The sequence below is a fragment of the Euprymna scolopes genome, chromosome 29 (genome assembly GCF_053919585.1).
Source record: "Euprymna scolopes isolate OS-2025 chromosome 29, ASM5391958v1, whole genome shotgun sequence".
In the NCBI taxonomy this organism is placed as follows: domain Eukaryota; kingdom Metazoa; phylum Mollusca; class Cephalopoda; order Sepiida; family Sepiolidae; genus Euprymna; species Euprymna scolopes.
This window is the reverse complement of record NC_136510.1, coordinates 6,047,629-6,074,920: the sequence shown is the minus strand read 5'-3', so window position 1 is coordinate 6,074,920 and position 27,292 is coordinate 6,047,629. Positions and strand designations below refer to the sequence as shown.

The following is a 27,292-nucleotide window of genomic DNA, read 5'->3' as shown; positions in this document are numbered from 1 at the left end:
TGATGTTTTTTTTTTTTTTTTTTTTAAATAAAATCGATTTTCTAAGTGTCCGTTTTCTACCTAACTGGCTAAGTTCTTAGTGGTTTCACTTATTTTAAAGCGTTTATTATGTTCATAAACGAGACCGCATATTTTTTTATATTAATATAAAAAGAATTTACTTATTTACTGTTGTTATAAAAGGGTAAAATCGATTTGGGTTTTTATTACTGTACACATAGATTCGAAAAAATTGTCAAAAAACAAATATATAACAAATAAATGTTATCAAAGGCAAGATAAGTTACTTTCCTACCAAACTGGATATATTTTTCGTGTTTTTATTCAATGTAACATGTTTATTCAGCTCGAAAAACATACAGTGTTTACCGATGTATTGGACAATTCAAAATAGCGGCCGACTCTCTCTTAAACACAGTAAGTTCGGGAATAGGTGTTATAAATAATAAACTAGACAAAATACTATTAAAAAAAACACCGAATATATGTCAACCTATGTCACGGTAATATATATTGAGCGAATTTCGAACAGTATTTTGTCTAGTTTATTATTTTTCGAATCTATGTGTACAGTAATACAAACCAAAATTTTAATATTTTTTGAAATATAATTTAGAGAGGGGGGGGGGTTATATCTCCCTCGGAAAAACAACCAACAAAAAATGAAATTAAAAAGATTCTTGATAAACGATAGCGGAGTTTTCAATAAAATTGATTAATAAATTTATTTAGTGATTACTTTTTCTCTGAATGATTGATTTTAGAATTTTGAAGTAAAAATTTAAAAAATTAAAAATGAGTTAACGAGAGATTGTTAGCACATGGCATCTCTCGCGCCAAAAAAAATATTTCGCTTTTAATTTATTAGTTAATTTTTGCAAAATTTGACAGGACGACAATAAATGTTGATAATTGATAAAATTATAATTTTAAATAACGCATGAGTGCATTTGGTATGAGAGAAAACAAAAACATAACAACAAAAACTATCATAATTAAAAAACCAAAACAAAAAAGTAACGCTCCCAGTTTTTAATTTTTTTGTTTTGTTTTTTTATTATTGTTTTATGACTCCAAAAAACATCGTTAAAATAAGAAACAAAAAAATTGTAATTAACTTTGTATGAACATAATAAACGCTTTAAAATAAGTGAAACCACTAAGAACTTAGCCAGTTAGGTAGAAAACGGGCAATCGATTTTATTTAAAAAAAAAAAAAAAACATTAGACAAATAAAAATATTTTTTTTAAAAATATTAGCTGGGGGGGCTATAGTCTATTTTAAAAAGCAATATCTCCTTCAAGAACGATCATAAAATCGATATTTATTCAATAAGGGACCAGTTTTCCTACCTAGCGAAAGGGGACGAGTTTTCCCGAGACGAGTTTTCCGGAGACGAGTTTTCCGGAGACGAGTTTTCCCGGGACGAGTTTTCCTAAATTCAGTGTGATAACAAAAAAACTGACCGCAACTTGACTCCTAAAATTCAAAGTTTTGAAAATGACTTAAACGAAAAAATTATACAAAATACTGTTATAAACCTACCCAATATATGTTACCGTGGGTGGCGGGAAAACTCGTACCCGGAATACTCGTCCCTTTTTGCTAGGTAGGAAAACTGGTCCCTTATCTATTCAATAAGGAACCAGTTTTCCTACCTAGCAAAAGGAGATGAGTTTTCCGGGTACGGGTTTCCAGGGACGAGTTTTCCTAAATTCGTTACTGTGACATATGTTTTTGAACCAATTAAACATTTTAGAGTGAGTAAAACCACTAAAAACCTTTCCAGGTAGGTAGCAGAGAAAGTTATCTTGTCTTTGGTAACATTTATTGGTTATGTATTTGAATTTTAAACCACTTTTCAGATCTCTGGATTGTAAAACAAACCCGTTTTTATTTTTTTAATCAAACTTATAAAAACAGAACTTTTATAATATATATATATATATATATATATATATATATATATATATATATATATATATATATATATATATATATATATATATATTATGAACTGTTTTTTTTTTTTTTTTTTTTCAAACATATCAAAAAAAAATTTTTTTTTAATAGAATTTTTATTTTTGCCTGAATTTAAAATGTCTTGCTTGAGGAGTCGGATTTTCTATCAATATTAAAAACTGACCTTGTATCTAACTCTGCCCTCATGTGGAGCTAAATATATAAAAATAATAACATCTATTCACAAAAACTAAAAAGTAACAGATAAAGTACTATGTAAAATTCAGTTCTAAGTGACACTTTTCTGGAGGTTGACAGTTCGATCCTCGCTGCAGGCGATATTAAGAATACAATTGGGAATTACTCAAGATTTCTAGTGAAACGTTAAAGCCGAAGCAAATGCAAAAAAAAAAAATTGTGTATAGGCATTAAAAATAGGTTTATGTTATTTTTATTAAACAAGGAATTACACAACAGCGGGTAAGATTCAGACACCATCTTGTTTTGATTTTGCTTATTCAGAAAATGTTGACGCATTTTAAGCGTGCTTTCCTCAATTTTACATGCGTAATAATAAATGGATTTTAACTAGAAATGATTCCTCATTTAACAAATACAACAATCTAAACCATTTGTAATTCTTAGCGACTTCTACCCAGTTATGGATGATGGAACAAAGCATGCTAACTCCATGGATTAAATAAACGGTTACATTCGGAATTTCGTACAGATAGTAGAGTTCAATAGAAAGGGTAGTAGAGTTCAATATAAAGAGCATGGCATGAGGGTCTCCTCAGGAAAATTAAATCATACGGTATCACTGGTAGAATACTTAACATAATTAAATCCTTCTTAGATAAGAGAAAAATCCAGGTTGCCCTCGACGGTCATACATCTAAATAGTGTGATATAAATGCGGGAGTGCCTCAGGGGTCTATCCTTGGACCTCTATTGTTCCTGATATTTATTAATGACCTCCCCGACAAAACTGCCTCTGAGATGGGTATATATGCTGATGACACCACGCTCTATAACAGGCATGACAGGAAAACAAATGAACACATAACTAAAGAAATGGCAAAAACACTAGAAGATGACCTCCAATCTGTAGTGGAATGGGGACAAAAATGGATGGTCACATTCAATGCTGCCAAGACTAAACTGGTTTCCTTCAATAATTACAAGAAACCTTCTCTGCCACCAATAGCAATGGCCAGTGACTCCTTGTCCGAGAGTATATCTTTCAAACTACTTAGCCTAACGTTCACAGGAAACATGAGTTGGAACAATTATATTGAAAACATTGCCAGGGCCGCTGCGAGGAAGGTAGGCTCTCTCTACCGTGCTAGAACACTACTGACACCTGAAAGTATCCTGTACCTCTATAAGGCCACCATTTGACCATGTATGGAGTATTGCTGTCACATTTGGGCTGGTGCATCTGCTGCTAGTCTCTCGCTCCTAGACAAGGTTCAAAAGAGAGTCGCCAATCTGATAGGCCCTGAACTGGCATCTAAGCTTCAGCCTCTGTCCCATCGACGAAATGTTGCATCCCTCTGCCTTTTCTACAAGTATTTTAGTGGTGAATGCTCTGAAGAACTGTAGACACTTGTGCCCCCACGACGTAGACACCCTCGACAAACCCGACAGGCAGCTAAATCCCACCCCCACACAGTAGAGATCCCTAGATGTAAAAGATCTTTCTACTCCAGTAGTTTCTTCCCCAGAACCGCTAGACTCTGGAATTCCATTCCAGGTCCCTGCTTCCCCAACTGTACTGACATGCAGAAGTTCAAGTGTAACGTGAACCGACATCTTGCTGCCCAAAATCCCAACATAGTGCCCCAGTAGCTGCTGCCCCTGATAGTAGCCCCCTACACCACAGTGGCAATGTGTCTTGTTTGGGGTGAAAATGTAATAAAAAATTTTTTTTTTTAATTCTGAGTTTGTCAAGATAAACCTAGAGGGTTGAATTTAGGAAGACGTGTCCATTTTTGCTAGATAGGAAAATTAGGCCATTATTGGATTAATATCGATTGAAAACACTTTTTATGACCGTTCTTGAAGGAGATATTGTTTTTAAAAGAGACTACGCCCACCATAATTTTTTTTTTTTAAATATTTTTACTTATTTACTGTTGTTTTTAAAAAAGATCAAATCGATTTTTCTAAATGTTCGTTTTTTACCTAGTTGGCTAATCTTTTAGCGCTTTAACTTATTTTAAAGCATTTATTCAGTTCAAGAAAGAGACTACACACTCTATAATATTTTTTAAACATATTTGTACTTATATACTGTTGTTTTAAAAAGAAAAACAATCGCTTTTTCTAAGTGTTCATTTTCTACCTAGTTGGGTAAAGTTTTTAGTGATTTAACTTATTTAATATTGTGGGCAATATGAACTGAACAAATATATAGAGGACATTGCGAAGGCTGCTGCAAAGAAGGTGGGTCCCCTCTATCGAGCTAGAAGACTACTCACACCTGAGAGTATCCTGTACCTCTACAAGGCCACCAGTCGCCCATGCATGGAGTATTGTTGCCACATCTGGGCTGGTGCATCTACCACTAGTCTCTCCCTCTTGGATAGGGTTCAAAAAAGAGTCTTGAATCTAAAAGGCCCCACTTTGTCAATTAAGCTCCAACCTCTGTCCCATCGCCGCTATGCTGTATCCCTGTGCCTGTTTTATAAATATTTTAATGGAATGTGCTCTGATGAACTCGTTGCACTTGTGCTACCGAGACTTACATATCCTCGACAAACCCGCATAGCAACAAAATCTCACCCCTTCACTATTGAGATCCTTAAATGCCAGAAAGCTTTCTACTCTAAGTTTCTTCCCTCGAACAGCTAACCTGCTCCCCTGGCTGTACTCACATGCAGAAGTTTAAATGTAATGTAAACCAACATCTTGTTAATCTTTCTTTTGCATGGTCCCAAATAGTAACCCCTTAAGTCCAAGTGGTTATATGCCTTGTTAGGAGTGAACGTGAATAATAATAATAATAATAATAATAATAATAATAATAATAATAATAATAATAAAAACATTTATACAGTTCAAAAAAGAGACTACACATCCTATAATAGTCTTGAAAAAAATATTTATTCAATAATGGCCCAATTTTCTGAACGTGGTTAAAAAAAAAAAGGTTTTACACTTTGGACTTTACAGGTAAATTTAAAAAAAGCACTTTTTTTGTTTTAAATTAGAATTTAAATTAAATTAGAATATTTTATTTTTATCGTCAATTTGTGATACATAAAACTTTGGTGAGTAAATTAATTTTTAAAATTTTAATAGACATTTCAAAATGGGGGGGGGTGAATTTAAAAAAAAAAAAAGTTTGTCTAAAATATTATATTTGATTTATTGGAAAGAGCATAAAATTTCACATTGACCCTGAAAATATGGTAAAAATTGAACCAATAGAAAAATTTTGATAGGTTTTTAAAGTCTAAAAATTGAAAAATATTTAACTCGTAAAATTCAATGGATTTCATTACGCAAAAAAATGGACGAGTTTTCCATGGACGATTTTCCGGGGACGAGTTTTCCGGGCACCAACTTTAGCGATAGACGATTCGAAGGAAGGTTTATGAATGAAACTGAGAACACTTTTAGAAAATAAAAATTTGCTGGGAGGAAGAAAAGTAACTTTTGTTGCGTTTGGTACGGGTTATTTGTTAAATATTTGTTTTGGTTTCCATTGTTTCAGTTTCTTCGTAAACAGATTTATTGTTGTGTTAAAAGCACCAACAAACACCAATTTATTATTTTGTGACGCGGTCATTTTTGCAGTATAGACAACAAAGCAAAAAAGTAGTAAAAAACAAAAGCAAAAACAAAAATACAACAAATATGTTACCAAACGCAAGATAAGTTACTTTTCTACATACCCGAATAAATTTTTCTATTTTTTAAAAACTTATTTTAAAGCGTTTATTTAGTTTAAAACACAAGTAGCATCGAGTCTTAAAAAAAGAACAAGTAAAAATAGCTGACACGAGATGGTCATCTGGGAAGTCTATAATCGCTCAAAAGTAAAAAATTAAACAAAATACGGGTAGAAACCCTCTCAATAAATGTCACTACTTATGTTTCAAAGTAAATAAACATTTTAAAATAAGTAAAAAAAAAAAAAAACTTATCCCGGTAAATAAAAGAGTTAGTAACTTATCTTGCCTTTGGTAACATTTATGTGTTATATATAGTAAATTCTGATTTAATTAAAAGATTGAAAATTTTCGAATCTTTTAGATGCCATTTTTTTTTTTTTAATTACCTGAACAACATTTAGTTTTACTTTTATAAAAAAGTTGATCGTAATTACATTTACCTCTCAAGGTACATAGCAAAATAATTTTATATGAAGTAAAAAAAAAAAAAAAAAAAAAAAAAAAAAAAACGAAATAAAAATGAAAGTAAAACGACTCCCGGACAACGCCCGATAGGTACAGCTATTAATAAAGAAAGGTTCTTAAGCGGAATGTCAGGTAAAAATGCTTTTTTCTTTGTGATCGTTTGTACTGTTTCTTTCTTCTTTTTTTTTTCTTTTCTTTTTCTTCTTCAATCAGCAACGGTGACCGTTAAATTTTAGCGGGTAAAACAGGAGAAGGTATTTTGGCGCGAATCCGACTGATAAGGTTTGAATTTACAAAAGCTGGTGACAAGGGTGGGTCAGCCATCTTACCACACCTTCCCCCACACACAGCTAACCGCACCTAAAAAATAGACCTACTTTTTTTTCTCTTTCATTTCTTTGCATTAAATGATAAAATAGTCGTTATTTTTCAAAAAACGACTTTCAACTAGCCTAAGGATTTTTATCCTGAACCCCAAAATCAACAGAGATTAGACCATTCCTGTAATGATCCGGTCCCTGTTGATTTTGCGATGAGAGTTTAGTTTTGTGCAGTTCTAGGAGGTCCACCCTTCCATGCTTTACCTTCTCTCTTTGAGAATTGGTTAGTTTATTGCTAATCGCCTGAAGCACCCTCGCTGGGGAATGCCCATACACTTTTTGCAGGTCAGAGTGCCCCTCCTCGGGGGCGCTGATTTTTCTTCAATCCCACTTTCCGATTCTGGTGTCTTAAGTTCTTGCAGTGGGACAGAACTAAACAACCTTTTGTCTAGGAATAAAGTGTAGTATCAGTTGGGTTTTTTTTCACTCGATGAAGAAGAAATCCTTCTAGACTTAGGCAATTTTTTTTTCCTCAATCCAGAATGTCTCTTTCTGGGGAGCTGGATATTCTCCACATTGACTTTGTCTAACTTTGCCCTTGTAGGGAGGAAAATAAATAGGAAGTTGTCTTCCCACGAAGGCAAAGTTAGCCAGAAAACAGGTTTTAATGTGGCTAAAATTCATCTCTCTCCAAAAGGCTGTAATTGTAAACAAAAATAAAAATTGCCTCAGTCTACAAGGATTTTAGTTGCTTGTGCACTTATTGAACCGTGCTTAGTATTTTCAAGTTAAATTAAAGTTTTACGACATCTTTTTTTTATTAAATTGTTAGGTAAAAGTACAGAATAGTTACAAAGCACCCTCTTCTCGCCATGTTAAGAATGGCTTTCTAAATAATAACGTTATTATTTCAGCACGATTCAATAAGTGCATAAGTACCGGATTTTCAACCATTTTTTTTTAAAATAACCATTAATCAACAAAACAAAAAAGGTAAAAAAATAAAATAAAATAAAAACAAATATACAAAAAATAAATGCTACCAAAGGCAAGATAAATTACTCTTCTACCTACCTGGATCAGTTTTGTGGGTTTTAACGTATTTTAAAGCTTTTATTCGGTTCGAAAACAAATAGCGCCAAGTTAATCCGACAACAACATGCCGTCTTTGAAGTGTCAGCAATGACTCAAAACTCGAAAAATAGAATCAATACTGATAGAAATTCACCCAATGTGTCACCATGACATTTATTGGATGAATTTCTATCAGTTTTTTGTTATATTTTCATGATTTAATCAATTACTGACACTTCAAAAACGGCATGTTCTGGTCGACCATGTTGTCGGTTTAACTTAGCAACTCGGCTCTACTTGTTTTTCGAACCGAATAAAAGCTTTAAAATACATTAAAAACGCACAAAACTTATTCAGGTAGGTAGAAAAGTAATTCATCTTGCCTTTGGTAACATTTATTTGTTGTATATTTGATTTTTTTTACCATTTTTTTTTCGTTTGTTGGTTTCTCTGCTAAATCTCTAGTTTCTACCTACCTGAATAAGCCTTTTTTATGTTTTAACTTATTTCAAAGCGTTTATTTATTTCAAACAAAACTAGTGCTAGGTCTGTTGAGTTAGAACGAAAAAAAGGCCGCTTTGTTATAGTCATTTGGATCCTCAATAATTGTGCAAAAATCGAAAATTAAAACAAAGTACATTTCGCTAGCTTGATATTTATTAAATAAGCTCCTACTAGTATTTTGTTTCATTTTCGATTTTTGAGCAATTATTACGGATCCAAATAGCTGTAATAAAACCGCAGTTTTCTTTCGCTCCCACTCAGACTTGATACTACTTTTGTTTCAAACTAAATAAACACTTTTAAATAAGTTAAAATACACAAAAAACTTATCCAGATAGGTAGAAGAGTAACTTATCTTGCTTTTGGCAACATTTTTGTATACTTTTTTTTTTTTCACACCCATTTTTGTTTTGTTGGCCATTGTAAAAAATACTCAGATTTTCTTTAAAAGTTATTGAAAACATTTTTACTAGATTGGTAAACTTTTACTTACTTTCCACCTAAATAATCACTTTCAAACTGACAACTTTTATAGGTTTTCGGGTGCGCGTTTGCACGTACAAAATGGCAACCACTTATAACATAAGGAATTACATTACTTAATATCCGGAAAACTACTTGTTTGCAGCAAAATAAAACGCGATACTCGTTTTCAGCATACCCGAAAATCTGTAAAAAGTCGTGGAAAGTAAAAATTGACTACTGGATTTTTAGAAAACTCCGAAGGTATCCAGAATTGAGTAACGCATTATTTTTTTATTTATTTTAAACATTTTTTTTTTTCCACTAAAAAAAAAACCGGTCAAACACAAAAAGAAAAAATATTGTGTAAACAAAAAAGCAACAAAAAAAAAAAATATGAAAAAGATTATGATTTAAAAAATAAACAAATATTTGTTTCTTTTAAGCAAGTATATTTTATGTTTTATTTGTATTTTTTTAATCGTTTATTTTTTTTTACAAAGATTTTTAGCGAAAAAACAAACAAACAAAACAAAACAATCCGTCTAAATTAAAATCGGTTGCTTCTTGTCCTCGCTCGAATGACGTGCTTAAATATTATACAAATAGAGAATCGGCAGGAGTCATTTGTCGTATATTTGTCGTGCCTTAATTTGTCATGCATCAAACAATATGGCATATCACTACAGGTATTGATACTATTTAACTCATAGCTCGAGAGAAAGAAGGAGAGAGGTTGGATATGGCAAGTAGAAGTACAAATTTTCGATTTTGTTTTTATTATTTTTTTTAATTAACTTGCATTGCAAATTAAAATAACCCAACCTGAGCTCAACAGATGTTCCAACGGGTCACTTTTTTGTACTATATATATATTTCTACAAATACTAACATTATCAAACTAGCTGAACACCCGGCGTTACCCGGTCATACAGTACGCTTAAGCATGATATTTTAATTTATGCAAATTGCGTATGTATTATTATAGAATCAATCCGCTATTGAATGTTATATATTACGAGGAATAATTTGCCCGGTGGACTAATTTGCAAAAAAAGAAAATTTAATAATAATAATAATAATAATAATAATAATAATAATAATAATAATGTTGCTCATTTAATTCCGTCTGTGTTTGTTTACACTATCATGTCAGCTGATATTTGGGCTTGACGATCTTAAAATAGTCTTTCTTCTCTTATAGATAAAAAAAGAAGAATTTTTACAGGTGAATATTTTATGTTATACCGGCCAAGGTTACTACCGGTGTAACGTGAAATATTCCCTTGTAAAAATTATTTTTATCTATGAGAGAAGAAAAACTATTTTTAAAATCGGATTATTTCGATTTTCGATACTTATCGGATGCATTTCTGTACAAAACATATTTAAGAACACTGACAGAAATATAAATTAGCTTTGTGTGAAATTTGTAAAAGATAGGCTCAGCCGTTTCGGAACCTATGAGAAACACACAAACACACACACACACACAAAGTGACTTTTATATAATAGTAGAGGTAGAGATATTATAGTATGTACATTATCTGTGGTGCAATATTTACTTCAACAGTGTTCAATACATGAATAAAAGACGTCCATTAATATGAATATAACTGGTAAAGCTTTCGTTTTTATGATTTATTCCTGTGTTTAATTTGTTTCTTTTTCCTTTTTCACATATCCTGTTGCCACGGAAATTCATTTTATGATATATTGTGTATTTTATCTTTAGCAGTCTGCCCTCGCATTGTCCGGGGAATCATTACTTTCATTTTTGCCTCCCTCCCTATATGTTATGACCTCATGTATGACGTCATAACATGACGTCATGTGAACAAACAGACAGACAGGAATACGGCTTACTGTACTTACTGTCTCATCCTTTGCCAACAGTTTTGAGCAGAGAACAGACTATTAAGGATGCCAGGTCGGATCGTAATCTGATTAGACAATATCTTCATCCGTTAAAAACAAGTCTGGTATGGCCACAGTGATCCCACTTAATGTGAATCTGCAGCTGTACCTTCCGAAAGCTGAGACAGATTCATAACCTGCTTCTTCCATTCTTTGCAGTTTCTCCACATCGATCCCCATGAATGCATCAACAGTGTTCAATTCACAAAACACTTTATCTTTATTTAGACAAAGATATCAGGAACTTGAAGGGACAAACTCCTCCATTGTATATTATGCTTTACCCATCCTCTTTTTTCTCAACTCGTTTGATATTCAGAAATCTTATCTAGATTTGCCAGTGCCTGAGGCACTGACCATTAACCAAGCTGCAATCCATACTCCCTTATAACTCAGCCATACTCCCTATAACTCATCAAGTTGTGTACTAAAATTTACTTTGTTGATGCTGAGCAAGAGCTGTTAGAAAGACCTTCTCCTGCCTTGACAGAGTTCAAAATAGACTTCGTAGTGGGGGATGCCCTGTTCTTTTCCCTGCAATGTCTTTCCCACAGAAGAAACGTTGCGTGCCTGTCTATGCTTTATCATTATTTTCATGGCAAGTGCTTGTCTGAGCCTCAATCTATGGTCCCTCCTTGCCAAACTTTCATGAAAAACACTTGTCTATCTGAAACCACTATCAATAATTTCCCCCACTTTTTATCTATGCCTAAACCTAAACACGGATTCCATGAACAAAGTTTCTTTCTTAGAACTACATGCTTGTGGAACTCTCTTTCGTTTGCCTGCTTTCCAGCTGACTACAATATGGCCATCTTCAAGTCCAACGTAAACAAGTTCTTGATTAGCCATCCTCTTAAGTAATCCATTTACCAAATTTCGATTACTATAATATTGTCCCATTGACTACCATATACTCCCCGAGTGGCCTCCAGGCCTTGATAAGTGAAAACTCCTTTATATAAAAAAAATTTTTTTAATTCAGGGTTTGTTTTATTGTATAATTGGGACATGGATTGTGACCATGATACCAATTTCTGTACAAATCAGAAATTGAATATTTCCAGATAGTGTAGTTGCCACAATATTGGGCTTCGACAAGACCAATAGTTTTGTGCACAAAAATAAAATTTAGAGTCGAAAAGTCAAGCATGGTGTGGTGTGAACTGGGGAATTTGCCAATGAAAATGCTTTGCCTTAAACTTTTTTGCTTGGAAATCTCTAATATATTCCACTGATAACAACATGCATGAGTGGTCTCCCCTTTGCATGCAACCTCTTACAAACCAGTTGAGGCTGCAGCATGTGATAGTTGGTGAGCCTATCGCGGTTTTAATCAAAAGAAATCGCTCATTAAAAAAGGATCCCCATTCAAAACCACAGCCGATAGCCCTTTCGACAAGCACTTCGACGTGAATAATTATCCTGTGGAACTCTGAATAGCACAATTCCCGCTAGAATAATATTCACAACTTTCCCAGTTTCAATTTGATATGACACATGAATATAAACCTCCAAACAGATGACTCCCTACAGCACTTTAAAGATATAAAAACAAACATAAATCAAGAACAAAAAACCACAAGGAATGCTGCAAAGCCATGATGTCTACAACTACGTCCGCCGGATGAGTATAAATACGCGTTATTCCAACCAGAGGCAGACCAACCCGGCTCATCAGGTAACAAAAATCTCTCTGTCAGCGGCCCAACTCAACTCAGCAGCAGCAGTCATGCCGACGCAGAACTGTTTTGACTACCTCCCGACAACAGCCAAATCCAGTAGCAGCAGCAGCTGCAACCACTGATGAAACACGCGTTTTAATCTTCTGAAACTTCTTTAATTAGCGTTGTATCTAATTTTTCATATTTGGTTAGTTATAACCAAACCACAAACATTTCCACGGTTGAGTGACACAATCAAACGACTTCAGTTCTAATATGTTTTTCACTTACTCTATCTTTTCGATCGAGTCAACCACAGCTGCAATCCTGTCAATTCGGGAATAATTTCAGATCAAAATGGCTTTCCATTTCTACCAAAATAGTTTGTGTTTGTTGCACAACATAGCAACATTCTTTTCTGAAATTTCTCGATTGCCTGCTTGCTTCAAATTCAGATTTCTCATCTATCGCATCGTTATTGTGAACCGTCTTTTAAGTGGATGGTTCCCATCACTTGCAAATTATGCATGAGCATAAATGTCCATATGTTTTGCAGCTGAAAAAGGAAAGACACGCTGGATGTTCTTGCGAATAGCTGCCAAACAAAAAAGGGAAGACACTCTGGATGTTCTGAAGTGCAAACATCTCTCGTCACAAATCAACGAAATAAAGTTATTTTCTTTGAAGAGAATTCATTTTAACGTTTCTGAATTTTTGAGATGAGGATTGGTTATTCATATTATTTGGTATCTTCGGACTACTGTTCTCATCTTGAGTGTCATTTTCACAAAATTTCAGTCGGTGTAACCTCCAACCTTTTTCAGGTGTACTTTGTCAAACTCGGGAATGTTTCTGTCAAACTCCAGAATTTTGAACGGAGCCCTTTATTTACTTCATGGAGGTAGGATGCTCTTGTTGTGTCAGCCATGACTGGATAGAGGTCCTAAGTAATTAAAGCAATTGGAAAAATCAATTGTAAAAGTGATATTCTCCTGAAGGTTGAAGATTCAATTCTCAATGTGGGCGATTGAAAAAATACAATTGCGAATTATTTAAGACCTCTATCCAGTCATGGCTGACAGAACAACAAGAGCACGCTCTGTGAGGAAAATAAAAGGTTCTGTTCAAAATTCCATTCAAATTTTCAAGTTCGATAGAAACATTCCGGAGTTTGACAAAATACATCCGAAAAAAAGTTGGAGGTTACATCGACCGAAACCTAGAAATGACGTTCAAGTTGAGAACAGTAGTTCAATGAATTCAAATAATACAAATTGATTTTAAATTGAAAAATGAAAATTATTTCATAGTGAATTTCATCATCTCTTAGGTGTTGGTTGACTGTATATATGTAAAACGCGGTCAATCATTAAGGTCAGTTATTTTGGTCCAATGTAAGAAAAACAACATGCAATGCCAAAGTGTGTGGGCAGTTGCAAAATTTCTATTTTTTTTTTTTTTTTTTTACCCCAAACAAGGCACATTGCCAATCAGGTGTAGGAGGCTACTATCAGGGTCAGCAGCTACTGGGGCACTATGTAGGGATTTGGGCAGCAAGATGTCGGTTCACGTTACACTTGAACTTCTGCATGTCAGTATAGTTAGGGAAGCAGGATCCTGGAATGGAATTCCAGAGTCTAGCGGTTCTGGGGAAGAAACTACTGGAGTAGAAAGATCTTTTACATCTAGGGATCTCTACTGTGTGGGGGTGGGATTTAGCTGCCTGTCGGGTTTGTCGAGGGTGTCTGCGTCGTGGGGGCACAAGTGTCTGCAGTTCGTCAGAGCATTCACCATTAAAATACTTGTAGAACAAGCAGAGGGATGCAACGTTTCATCGATGGGACAGAGGCTGAAGCTTAGATGCCAGTTCAGGGCCTATCAGATTGGCGACTCTTTTTTGAACCTTGTCTAGGAGCGAAAGACTAGTAGTAGACGCACCAGCCCAGATGTGACAACAATACTCCATACATGGGCGAATGGTGGCCTTATAGAGGTACAGGATACTTTCAGGTGTCAGTAGTTTTCTAGCACGGTAGAGAGAGCCTATCTTTTTTGCAGCGGTCCTGGCAATGTTTTCAATATAATTGTTCCAGCTCATGTTTCCTGTGAATGTTAGGCCAAGCAGTTTGAAAGATATACTCTCAGACAGGGAGTCACTGGCCATTGCTATTGGTGGCAGAGAAGGTTTCTTGTAGTTATTGAAGGAAACCGGTTTAGTCTTGGCAGCATTGAATTTGACCATCCATTTATGTCCCCATTCCACTACAGATTGGAGGTCATCCGTTAGTGTTTTTGCCATTTTTTTAGATATGCATTCATTTGTTTTCCTGTCATGCCTGTTATAGAGTGTAGTGTCATCAGCATATATACCCATCTCAGGGGCAGTTTTGTCGGGGAGGTCATTAAAAAATATCAGGAACAATAGAGGTCCAAGAATAGACCCCTGAGGCACTCCCACATTTATATCACAGTTTAGATGTTCGACTGTCGAGGACAACCTGGATTTTTCTCTTATCTAAGAAGGATTTAATTATGTTAAGTATTCTACCAGTGATACCGTATGATTTAATTTTCCTGAGGAGACTCTTGTGCCATACCCTGTCAAAAGCCTTAAATATATCTAGAGCTACCGCTCTGCCCTCCCCAGTTTTGTCCAGTGAATGGTATATACGTTCAGAGATTACAACGAGGATGTCAGCTGTGGAACGGGCTTGTCTAAATCCATATTGTTTGTCAGTCAGAAGTTTAGCATCTGTAAGGTGCCGGACTAGAGCATGATTAATTATGGTCTCAAATATTTTGGCGAAAAGTGGGAGGAGGCTAATGGGGCGATAATTTGAAGGTCAGTTCTTCCGCCAGAATTCTTGAATACTGGTACCACAGAAGCAGTTTTCCAACAGCCCGGAAAGCATGATTCATTAAGGCATTTGTTGTAGAGTTTGGAGAGAACTGGAGCTACTTCGGCTGAGCACTTTTTTAATAGCACAGCTGGGATGAGATCAGGTCCACATGCTTTTGAAGTGTCAAGATTTTTTATGATAGCATGTACCTGAGTAGGGGTGATTTTTAGATCGTCTAGCGTGGCATCTATCCGCAAAGGAAAGTCAGGCAGGGGGTGGTTGGAAGGGTCCAGTGTGGAGTTCGAGGCAAACCGGGTGGCAAGCATATTAGCTTTGTCGGTTGCTGAGCAAACAACCTCGTGATTTTTGGTTAGTGGGGGAATTGTTGATTGCCCATTATTTACTACACTGTTGTAGATTTTCCAGAAGTCACGAGTTCCTAAGTTTTGTGCTTCGATGCGTTTTTTAGTGGTTTCAGTAAATTCTCTCTTGGCTGTCGCTATTTCTTTCTTAACGTTATTTCTAGCTTCTATGTACTTCTGTTTGTTTGAACTGGACTTATGTCGGTTAAATCTGCGGTATGCATGCTGCCTTTGAGCAATGGCAGTTGCGCAAGTTGAAGTAAACCATTGGGGAGAGTGGGGCTTGCTATAAAATTTCCGCATGGGAACATGTGCTTCCATTGCTCTTTTGAACCATTCAGTGGTCTCATTTGTGCACTGTTCGGCAGGAAGAGAAAAAATATTTTCCCCATGGGGCATCTCTGATAAGATCTCTGATGGCTTCCCAGTCAGCCTTTTTATAATATCTCGTTTTGAGCACTGGCTCTTCAGTTTTGGGTCTAGAATTTAGGGCGATTTCTACCATTATCACTGCATGGTCAGCGTTCCCGAGTGGGCTGTTAGCATTTGTTGTACAATCCTAGGGAACTGTTTTTGCTAAAGAATGTAACAGGAGTAGCCAGCAATTTTGTTTTTCTAAAGAATGTAACAGGAGTAGCCAGTAATTTTTTTTTCTAAAGAATGTAACAGGAGTAGCCAGCCATTTTGTTTTGCTAAAGAATGTAACAGGAGTAGCCAGCAATTTTTGTTTTAATAAAGAATGTAACAGGAGTAGCCAGCAATTTTGTTTTGTTAAAGAATGTAACAGGAGTAGCCAGCAATTTTTGTTTTTCTAAAGAATGTAACAGGAGTAGCCAGCAATTTTCCATCACGTTTTTTTCAGGTGTTTGGTGCATGTTTTTAACGCTTGCACTTTTGCAAAAGGCGTGTTTAGATTCTGTGATGTTTATAAACAAAGCATGTATGCTACGATGCATCCATTGAAAATAAAAAAAGTTTTGTTGATTTGCAAAATTTTCATTAATAATAAAATTATGTGACCATTACTCATGTATGTGTATTTCTCGTGCACCCGTCATTTTTGATAATTACACATTTAATCATTATTTTTTTGTATTCATGACAAATTAATGCATGACTACTGGCTACTGCTGATTCACTATTCAAGCAACTTGGGCTCGTCATTTGAGCAAACTGATTTCTATCACGATTCAAGTGATTTGGGTCCGCAGCACAAAGTATCTGAAATCTTTATTGCGATACGACTGAAATCTCTATTATTATATAAAAATCACTTAGTGAGTGAGTGTGTGTGTGTGAGTTCCTTCCTCATAGGTTCCAAAACGGCTGAGCCTATCTTTTGCAAATTTAACAGAAAGATAATTTATATGTCTGACAGTGTTCTTAGATATGTTTTGTACAGAAATTCATCCGATGAGTATCGAAAATTGAAAAAAAATCCAATCTTAAACATGGTCTTTCTTCTCTTATAGATAAAAAATAATTTTTACAAGGGAATATTTTATGTTACACCGGTGTAACATAAAATATTCCCCTATAAAAATTCTACTTTTTTATCTATAAGAGAAGAAACAATATTTTTAAAATCATCAAGCCCAAATATCAACTAACTAAATTATAGTAAATAAACACAGATGGAATTTGATGAACGACATTATTTATTTATTTTTATTTTTTTCTGCGCATTAGTCCACCGGCCAAATTATACCTCATAATATATAATCTATATATAAAAAAGGCAAAAGTGGCGCACACATTTTTTTCGGGGGGGGGGGGGGGGTCTCGACCACGTTACTATTTTTGTAGAACTTTTTATATACTCCCTAGATTATAATATCTACGATTCGCAAACAGACGTCGTCTCTACATTTATTTTAATCGACTTTTATAAAATTCCCTCTATTCCGTCCTTCCACATGTTTGTCCGTCTTCTTTGTATAAAAGCGAAACTAATCGGAGTGAAATAGGCCGCCTGGCTTTCCGGCCGGGACCTCCAGAAACACAATCAATGTTGGGGAAACCCTTCATATCAAACAATTGCTATTCATTTAGAGAGTCCCCCCTTTTTTGATTGTTTCAGATTGTTTTAATGGTGATAGACATCAGAGTTTGCCAAATGATGGGTCGAGATTGGTTGAATCAGCAACAAGTAATTATCCCTTTTGTTGCGCTTTAATTTGTCGTACATAATTTACGTAAAACTATATTTGCTATTGATCGATTATTTACTGGAATTAAAAATGTAATTGAAGAAAGTACAAAAATAGAATTTTAAAAATCTTACTTTAAAAATAATTTAATTACAAAATTAAATTCACCAGAATAAATTTCAATTTCTACAAAAATATCAACCATTTTAATCTTTTCTAAATAGTTGTCAAAGAAAAAAGAATGCATTAATTTTACTGCCGAAATGTTAAAGTATTTAAACTGTTGCAAAGAAAGTAATTTTTGTCTTGAAAATTTTTATCAGCAGATGAAAATACACAGTTAGAACCAAACGTAATTTTGGAAAATTTTTGCCCCTTGATTAGATGCTTCTCTCAATATTTATACTGACAAAACTTTGCCTTTGTCCAATAGAAACATTTATATACTAATAGTAATACTTGTTTTATTCGTTGGCTTGCAGCAGATGCTAAATAAAAGAAATGCCCACTTGGTCCCAATTGATATGAATGGTTCTCATTTCAAAGAAGTACCCTGCTTCGACAAGGTTCTGGGACTGACCTTCACTCGTAACCTGAAAATGGAAGGCTTACATCAAATCTTGTCAAGGTTGCTGGAAAAATGGTTGCATCCTTCTACTGCTCCAGAAGGTATCTCACCAACCTGTATATGAGCCAAATACGTCCTTAAATGGATTATTGTTACCACATCTGGGCATGAGTTGCTCAGGGCACCATATCTTACTTTGACAGAGTTCAAAACCGTCTCTGAATCTAGTAGGTAATGCTTTTTTCTCTTCCCTGCAACCTCTTTTCCACAGAAGAGACGTCGCAAGCCTGTCTCTGCTGTATCATTATTTTCGTGGCAAGTGTTTGGCTGAGCTTCAATTTACGGTCCCACTCCTGCCAAACTTTCACAAAAAGCACCTGTCTAGCTACAACCACTATCAACAATTTCTCCCAAAAATTTAAATGCAAATTCCATGAAAAAAAGCTTCTTTCTAGAACTGCATGCTTGTGGAACTGTTCTGCTGACTACAACTTGGTTGTTTTCAAATCCAATGTAAACAAGTTCTTGTTGAGCTATCTCCTTAGATTATCAAATTCTACACAATTTCCACCACTAACGATCACTACACTAATCTCTCAGTGATCATCATACACTCATTAAACTCGAGTGGCCTTTGGGTCTTGATAAGTGATGATTTCCTTCTAAATAAATAAATTAAAAAACATCACCAAAATCCTTGTAAATATTTTGATCACATACTACAGAGTGCCACTGTAAATTACAATCAACAAGGCCTCAATACTAATCAGCTTTATAGAACGAGCAAATGCAAGTGATAGGCATAAATAATATCAAGACCACTACCTATTATCCTTGTTCCAATGGTTTGGTTGAAAGATTCCAAATACAATTGGAAGTCTAACAAGCAAATTAATCGAACCCTGCTAGATGGAGTGAAAATCTACTTTTCTTTCTTCCATGATTATGATCTAATTTAAATGAAACATTCAACGCATATCAACCAAAATGGTGTACATAAAAATATTACGTCTTCCAGCCAATTTTACGCAAAAACAAATTTGACAGAAGCAAATAACTATGCTTCCAATTTAGAATAAACAACACAACATGATACATATTTCATCCCAACTTAGACACAAGAAAATATGTCTTTGTATGTGGAGACAAGGTAAAAAAAACAAAAAAACATTACAAGCCTTTTAATGAAAGTCCTTATGAAGCTATGTGCAGAAAAGAAAAATGCTTCTCTTTTGAAATATACAAGTTTTAGTAAGTTTTAATTGACAAACTAAAATTAGTATCGGTTAACAAACCAATAAAAAATGCAAAGCAAGATGACAAAACAAACCGAAATCTGATACATTGACTTCGAAAATATAAAAACTTTGTGAAATTATATATTAAATCATATAAAAATATAAAAACTATGTACAATTATATATTAAATCATATAAAAATATAAAAACTATGTGAAATTATATATTAAATCATATAAAAATATAAAAACTATGTACAATTATATATTAAATCATATAAAAATATAAAAACTATGCACAATTATATATTAAATTATATAAAAATATAAAAACTATGTACACTTATATATTAAATCATATAAAAATATAAAAACTATGTACAATTATATATTAAATCATATAAAAATATAAAAACTATGTAAAATTATATATTAAATCATATAAAAATATAAAAACTATGTACAATTATATATTAAATCATATAAAAATAAAAAACTATACACAATTATATATTAAATTATATAAAAATATACAAACTATGTAAAATTCTAACATTTTCCCCAACACGAAAAGTAAAAAAAAATATTTTGTCAAAAAAAATAGTAACAACATAAAAACATTTTTTTCTTTATAAAATAAAATCGAAAATTTTGAAAGAAACACCATCATAATTAATTTTTTTATACCTTTTTTCACCCCAAACAAGGCATATTGCCACTTGAAACATAAAAGGCTACTATTTGTGATTATACCTAACAGCAGACTATGGGGAGTTGAGGAGCAAGATGTTTATTAATTTATTTTTATTTCGGACTATTATTCTCATCTTTATTAGTTGTTGTTGTTTTCATCTTTATTGGTTGTTGTTTTTACCGACGTTTCGGCCAACTATTCCTCTGGCCTTCGTCAAGTGGTAACCGCGACGGATAGGAACTTCAAATCTCCTAACTGCATTCTCAGCAATCACTGCCATCCATAGTTGTTGTCGTCTCACAACTAATAAAGATGAGAATAATAGTCCAAAATAAAAATAAATTAATATATATAATGCTCATCTCAAAAATGAATTCCAATTAAGCAAGATATCTGTTCACATTACATTTAAACTTTTGTGTGTTAGTACAGTCAAGGAAGCAGAAAAGAGGGGAGAAATTCAAAAGCTTAACCATTCAAGGGAAGAGCTTCTTTGATTTTTATTCCCATAAAAATTGAACTGATGAGAGAGTATAGTGGAATTCTACACCGCTGGTAGCTGCAGCAGAAAATATTTTATTTGATAAAATAATTTAGATTGGTCACTTAAATCAGATTTCAAAAAATCAGAAATTCAGAATAATACACCCACGTTTAATTAAAAAATTGTTTTTGAAGCCGATTATTCGTTAGGACACAATGGACAATCAATCGGTCAGTCTAAAACTTCCACACAAACACTTGTCCGTCATTTCCTAAAGCAACGCTACACAACAAACAATTCTGATTAAACTACTTCCAGATAAATTACACATGCATACAATTACTCCTGCTCATGAGAAACAGTGACTCTTTCCTTTCAGATTTTACTTAAAAATACTGACTTTTCTCTCGTTGTTACAGTTTTTTACTTGGCATTTTAAACAAAGCTTTTTAAATATTTTTTGTATGAATTGTCTTTGTCATTCACCAAATAACTGTTACCAAACATAAATGCATATTTTTGTGTATTTAAAAACGTTTTTATTTCAATATGAGATTTTGTTCAAATCGTGTTTTGTTAGGGCAATAATCCAAAATGTTCGCTGCCACTTTCTGGAAATCACCAAAGTCTGATCACATTTTTTATTTTCATTATTTTCATCATTACATTAGATATAAAAAAATAAAAAGGTAAATTTTATTGATGTATAGCAATAACATATTGAATGTTCAAGAGTATACGACAATTTTAAATGCTTGTACAACGAAACTAGTAATATAAAGGAAAATAATGTTATTAACTATTGCAATTGTTGAATACCTGATGAATGTCCTTTAAATAATGAATTTTAATTCCAGTAGTATACCAGGAAAAAATATTTCCAGAAGAAAATCCAAGAGAAGAAAAATTTTATATAGGAAGTATCCAAATGAAATTTAAAAATAAATTTTATGGGCATACACATTTGATGAAAAGGATACCTCGTCATCAATACATTATTGGGAAAATGGCGTAATGTAAACATATTATAAGATATTTACAGCTTCTCTTTCAATTTTCGGATTTTTAATCATGTCAAACGCACTTTATTTCCTTTTGATGGATTCATTGTTGCTATTTTTTCTGATGAGTTAAGGGCAAAATGTATTCTCTGATTGATATTGATAATTAAGTGATAGATTTTGTGCTATGAAACAGATACTGTCAAGAATTGTGTCAACTGAATTGTAATAAATGTAATAAATTATAAGATGGTCAACATCATAAACTTTGGAATATAGACTTTTATCATTCAATATATATATATATATATATGTCTGTAATTACAGTGAGCTTCTTAAATATGGATTGCTATATATTATAAGGAAATGAAGGAGATTTCCACAGAAATAATATATATATAAATATATATATATATATATATATATATATATATATATATATATAGCACTTGTACCCCCTCGACATATATACTCCCAATTAACCCGACAAGCAGTAAAATCCCACTGCTGATGTCCCTAGATGTCAGAAAACCTACGCTAATAGTTTTTTTTTTCCGTTGGACCAGTAGACTTTGGAATTCCCTCTTCGTTTTCTGCTTCCCTAGCTGTACTAAGTTGCAGAAATTTAAATGTAATGTGAACAGACATCTTGCTGCTCAACTCCCATAGTCCCCCATTGGACACAATCCCAAAAAGTAACCCCTTAAGTCCAGGCGCCAACATGCCTTGTTTCAAGCGAAAAATGAGTGGGGGGGGATAACAAATAAATAAAAAATATTAATAATTATGAATTTCTTTTATATAATTTTTTAAAAATAAATTATTTTTATTTTATGCCATAATAAAGCCGTTTTTTTTTTTTTCGCTATAATGTTTTAAAACCGCTCAGTAAAAAAAGAAAAAGAACGCTAAGATTTATAAACATTTTTGCTAAAAATAAATTCAAGTGTTCATTTAATTTAATTTGTTTTTTTCAAATCAAATTGTTTTAATTATCAACTTTCGGCGTTGCCCGGGAGGAGGGTTTAATCTTGATATTAAAAAATTATGTGAGAACTTGTGTGTGTGTTTCTCGCCGTTACTTACAATTTTAAAATTTAAATTAAACCCCACGAAATTCAAATATAACCGAAAAATTAATTTTCAAATAATGAGATTAGGTTAATTTTTAAATCATTCGTGTGATTTTCGGGTTAATTCCTATTTAAGTCACCTAAATTATTTAAAGTGAAATGGAATTTTATATCATTCCGAAATAACTTTTTTAAAACTCGAACCAATGTTTAAATTAAAGTAAACACTCAAACATCACGCAATAATAAGTTTCACCCTACACGCAAAACGCCGAAATGAAAACTCGTCCAGAATAATATAGTCGACATCTCTATTGAAAATAAAGTCGAGAAAGAGGCTAGCCAAGGAAGGACGATAACTCCAGTTTATAACTGTGAGTTAACATTAACTTGGATTACCGACCTTTCTTATTTTGCCTCATAACTCAAGTTTATGTTTTTTTTTTTTTTTTTTTTTTTTTTTTTTTTTAGTTAAAAGTCAGGAAATTTTTTAGGATAAATTCAAAAGAAAAGATTCTTTTCAAAAGAAACACACACGCACAAAAAAAAAAAAAAAAAAGAGGCAAAACAGTATTTTACAATTTTGGCGGGTTAAAAATTTAAAAAAAAAATGTTTTACTATTTTTTTTTATTATTAAATTAAATATATTTTCGAAGCCATTTTTTTTTTTTTTTTGTCATTTCCGCGTTTTACGATTGTTTACGACAATCCGTTAAAATTCAAAAAAAAAAAAAGAAAAGAAAGAAAGAAATCTGAGACGCCCATCGAAAATTCTGTTCAGGTGTTACAAGACTTTCAATACAAAATTTTTAAGATTAACAAAAAATAAATAAAACGGTTAATAATTTTATAAATACTTTAATTAATAAAAACATTTAAACTGTAAATTAATTATTAATTATTTAAAAAAAAAATCTTATCTTATTTTTTGGGGGACGGGGTATCCAGCGCCCCAGCCCAGCGCCCCAGCGGATGTCAAACATTCACCCGACATCGCAGACATTCCAAGAGATCTTTTAAAGATTTTAACAGTCCTATTAAGTGCCATTGTCTGTATCTCTCTTGCACTTGGTTCATCGGGTATATTCGCCAAGTAATTTTTAAAAATATTTTTCATCATGCTTTGTAATGGCGAAAAGAAGGGATTTGACAGAAAAGAGCGTATTGGAGAGGAGAAAAAAGAAAGAGGGTGAAACCCCACAGTGGGGTCTATTGAGAGAGAGAGAGAGAGAGAGAGAGAGAGAGAGAGAGGTCTATGATGACATCACAACCTATTCTGCTTTTATAAAATCATGGAGTTCTTGTAAAGACATGATTAAATCAACCAGTGTCAAAGTTAATAAACATTAGTTGATAAAAAGCATCGGCAAGTCAGCCATTACGGCTGCTGTGCGACTCCTTTCAAACAAACATGTCAACAGATTTTGGCAATTACCGTTCATCCTTTATGACGTCACATTGCTTCTTTATTACGTCATCCACATATTTAAACCAAGGAAAATTCAACCTTAAAAATAAGCATTCGAGTGTTTAGTTTCTCTCGCCTATACGTAGAACTGTTTTATTAACTAGCTGTTTATACGTTGAGGTTTTAATGGCGGACCATAAAATTAATTCCTTTTAATGTTTTTTTTTTTTTAATTTTTTATGCGGATGATCGCCGTTAGCATACTTAACTTTTATATTAGCAGGAAAAAAAGTTTTTTTTTTTAAGTTTATTTAATGACTTTTATCGTGGGGGATCACTCTTTAATGATAACCTTCTATTAAATTAATACCCCACTTTTCGGTCAATAAGCTAAATTCTCCGTATTAAGCTATTTTTATCGTGTAAAAGAAAAATTTAATAGAACGTTATAATTTAAAATTGATCCCCAACGTTAATTCATTAAATAAACTTTTTTAAAAATTTTCCTGCTAATACGAAAGTCTGTTATAGACGACAATAATTTTACGGCAAGGGGGAAAGCTCTTTCAGGTCCGCCGTTTTAATCTCTATCTATAAAAAAAAGTATTGGATGTGAAAAGCTTCTAAGATTTCGAAATTTGCTAATTTGAAAATCAGTTTAAATGACTTTCTATTCGATAGTGTAAAAGCTTCTTAATTCCTTCCAAATTCGAAGTGTCACGCATGATCATTCAGAACAAAAGACTCTTCTATCTACCTGGATATGTTTTTTTTTTAACTTATTTTAAAGCGTTTATTTACTTTGAAACATATGTAGTGCCGAGTTTTAAGTTAGAAAAGCCCCCCCCCCAAAAAAAAATGGCTGACATAAGACGGCCATCTGAGGAGCTTCGATAATCGCCTAAAAAATCGACAATCAACTAAAATACTGGTAGAAACCCTCTTAATAAATGTCACTGTGACTTTTTGACCACTTTCGTTTTGTTGTCTATACTGCAAAATGTCACATTCTTTGTTCTTTCATTAACAAACGATTAAAATGTCTGACTTAAATAGAAACGGAAATGCATTCCGGTGGATTTCATTTCGTAATTAAAAAAAATCTTTTAAAGATTTTGTATGTTTCTGAATTTTTTAGATGAGGAGGAGGATTGGTTATGTATATTATTTGGATTATTCGGACTACTGTTCTTATCATGAGTGTTATTTTCACAACGTTTCGGTCGATGTAACCTACGACCTTCTTCTTTCGTTGCGAATTACTTAGGATCGCTATCTAGTCATGGCTGACGGAACAAGAGCATGCTACCCCCGTGAAATAAATAAAGGGTTCTGTTTGAAATTCTGTCCAAATTCCCGAGTTCGACAGAAACATTCCCGAGTTCGACAATATACACCGTTTCTGAAGAAGGTCGGGGGTTACATCGACCGAAACGTTGTGAAAATATCACTATGAATCCAAATAGTATGAATTTTTTATCTATAATTTTACGCTATTGCATTTAGTAAATAGGAAATAAAATTACATGTGTTAATCACGCATATATACGAGAATTACACACTCAGAAGTGGTCATATTTATAAATAAATAATAAATAAAATAAAATAAGGGAAAACTATAGGGAGACCCATCCAAAACGATTTAAACAAATTATAAACATGACTAGCCCTTCGAATATTAACGTTAACGCCGTTAATCGAATGCATTTTCAATATTTTAATTATATATATATATATATATATATATATATATATATATATATATATATATATATATATATATATAAAAGTTGCAGTCATTTACTCACATATTTCGTTTTCATTGCGACAGCCATATTCGAAAGAAGGGGTGAGTTGCCACACCACACGTGGAAACTATTCGACATTTTTATCACTTGAAAGTGCACGGTTGTGTCCAAAAATTTGCCCGTAAATTGATGGATGCCTATAGAGCATTCCACATTTTTATCCGCATCCATAAGGCGAGAAATTATTTGAGAAAACCCGTAAACAAAATACCTAATATTTACGACTTCCTTTTTTCTATTTACGCGATTGTTTCAAAAGAGAGGTCAATGATCGCGGTTACCCATTTCTATCTACGGATGTCGAGAAGTGCAATAAAATGTTTTCATTATAATCGTTCTTATTTCCCCCCTTTTTTTGCTCAAACTATATTGAATTGGTAATTATAAACACTTGCATTTAAAATGTACTTATTGATAATAATAATAATAATAATAATAATAATGATAATTTGTTCATATTTTATTTTAATTTCTGAGTCGTACGATAGACGCCGGTAAAAGTAGCCTTGAAATTTACAAACAGATTTTTTGTTTCGCATTTTAAACATTGAAATTAGAGGTTACATCGGCCAAGATTAGATTACTTTTTTTTTTCTTTTTCGAATTTCTTTTGCTTTTAGAATTAGTTTAACCCTTTCTGAGCTGTAGATTTTGTGAACATAGTTTAAGCGCGAACAAAATTTCTTTTTCTTTTTTCAATTCGATAAATAACCAGATATACATCCCATGGACGTTTTTTTTTTTTTTTTTTTATATTTATTAATATAATTCTAGCCAGACCCCATCCCATCCCTTAAAAAAATATTCGTATTGCGGCGTTCGTCATTTGAAACTGAATTTGAAGTTTATAATTTGGTAACGAAGTCTGGCTCGAATTAACGTTCAAAAGCATGCCCCTCATGTGTGAGACTGAATTATAGTTTTGTACGATTCAGAAAAGGAGATAATTCTCCCAGGCATTACCTTCTCTTTCGAAAGAAGAGATATGTTTGTTGCCGATAACCTAGGGCGCCTCTACAGGGCGATTCTTACGGCTCCAATCAGAACAACGTTTGGAGCCATCCTTTGGGGAGATTGGTTTCCTCCCCGTTAAACCTGCCCTTTGCCACATCGCGGGAAGAGAAAGGTAAAATAAATCTTGCTCTTCCCCATGAGGGCAAAGTTAAGACATTTTAATGGGGAGAAACTCCAGCTTCCTTTAAAAGGAGCACTCTCGATTAGAGAAAAAAATCCTTTGTCTAGCAGTATTTCTCCTCCCTCTGACAGAACAGATACTACATTTTGACCAAAGACCAAAAGCAGCAGTTTAGAAAATAATATAATACTTAATGAGTTCAGCTCTTGGAGATAAAGCTTAAAAACTTATAAACTTGAGTCAGCGTTTCTTTTGTTTTT

At 33.2% G+C, this 27,292-nt stretch overlaps 1 protein-coding gene across 1 annotated transcript in view; it reads right to left on the bottom strand.

The window, feature by feature from the left end:
* LOC145252470 (proteasome assembly chaperone 4-like) overlaps positions 1–26,198 on the bottom strand; it is a 167,734-nt gene extending 141,536 nt beyond the window's left edge. Inside the window, exon 1 of the mRNA XM_080111894.1 lies at positions 25,898–26,198. Within this exon, the coding sequence (XP_079968020.1) occupies positions 25,898–26,068 (171 nt within the window). The 5' untranslated portion in view covers positions 26,069–26,198. The remainder of the gene's footprint in view (positions 1–25,897) is intronic.
* Between the last annotated feature and the right edge of the window lie 1,094 nt (positions 26,199–27,292).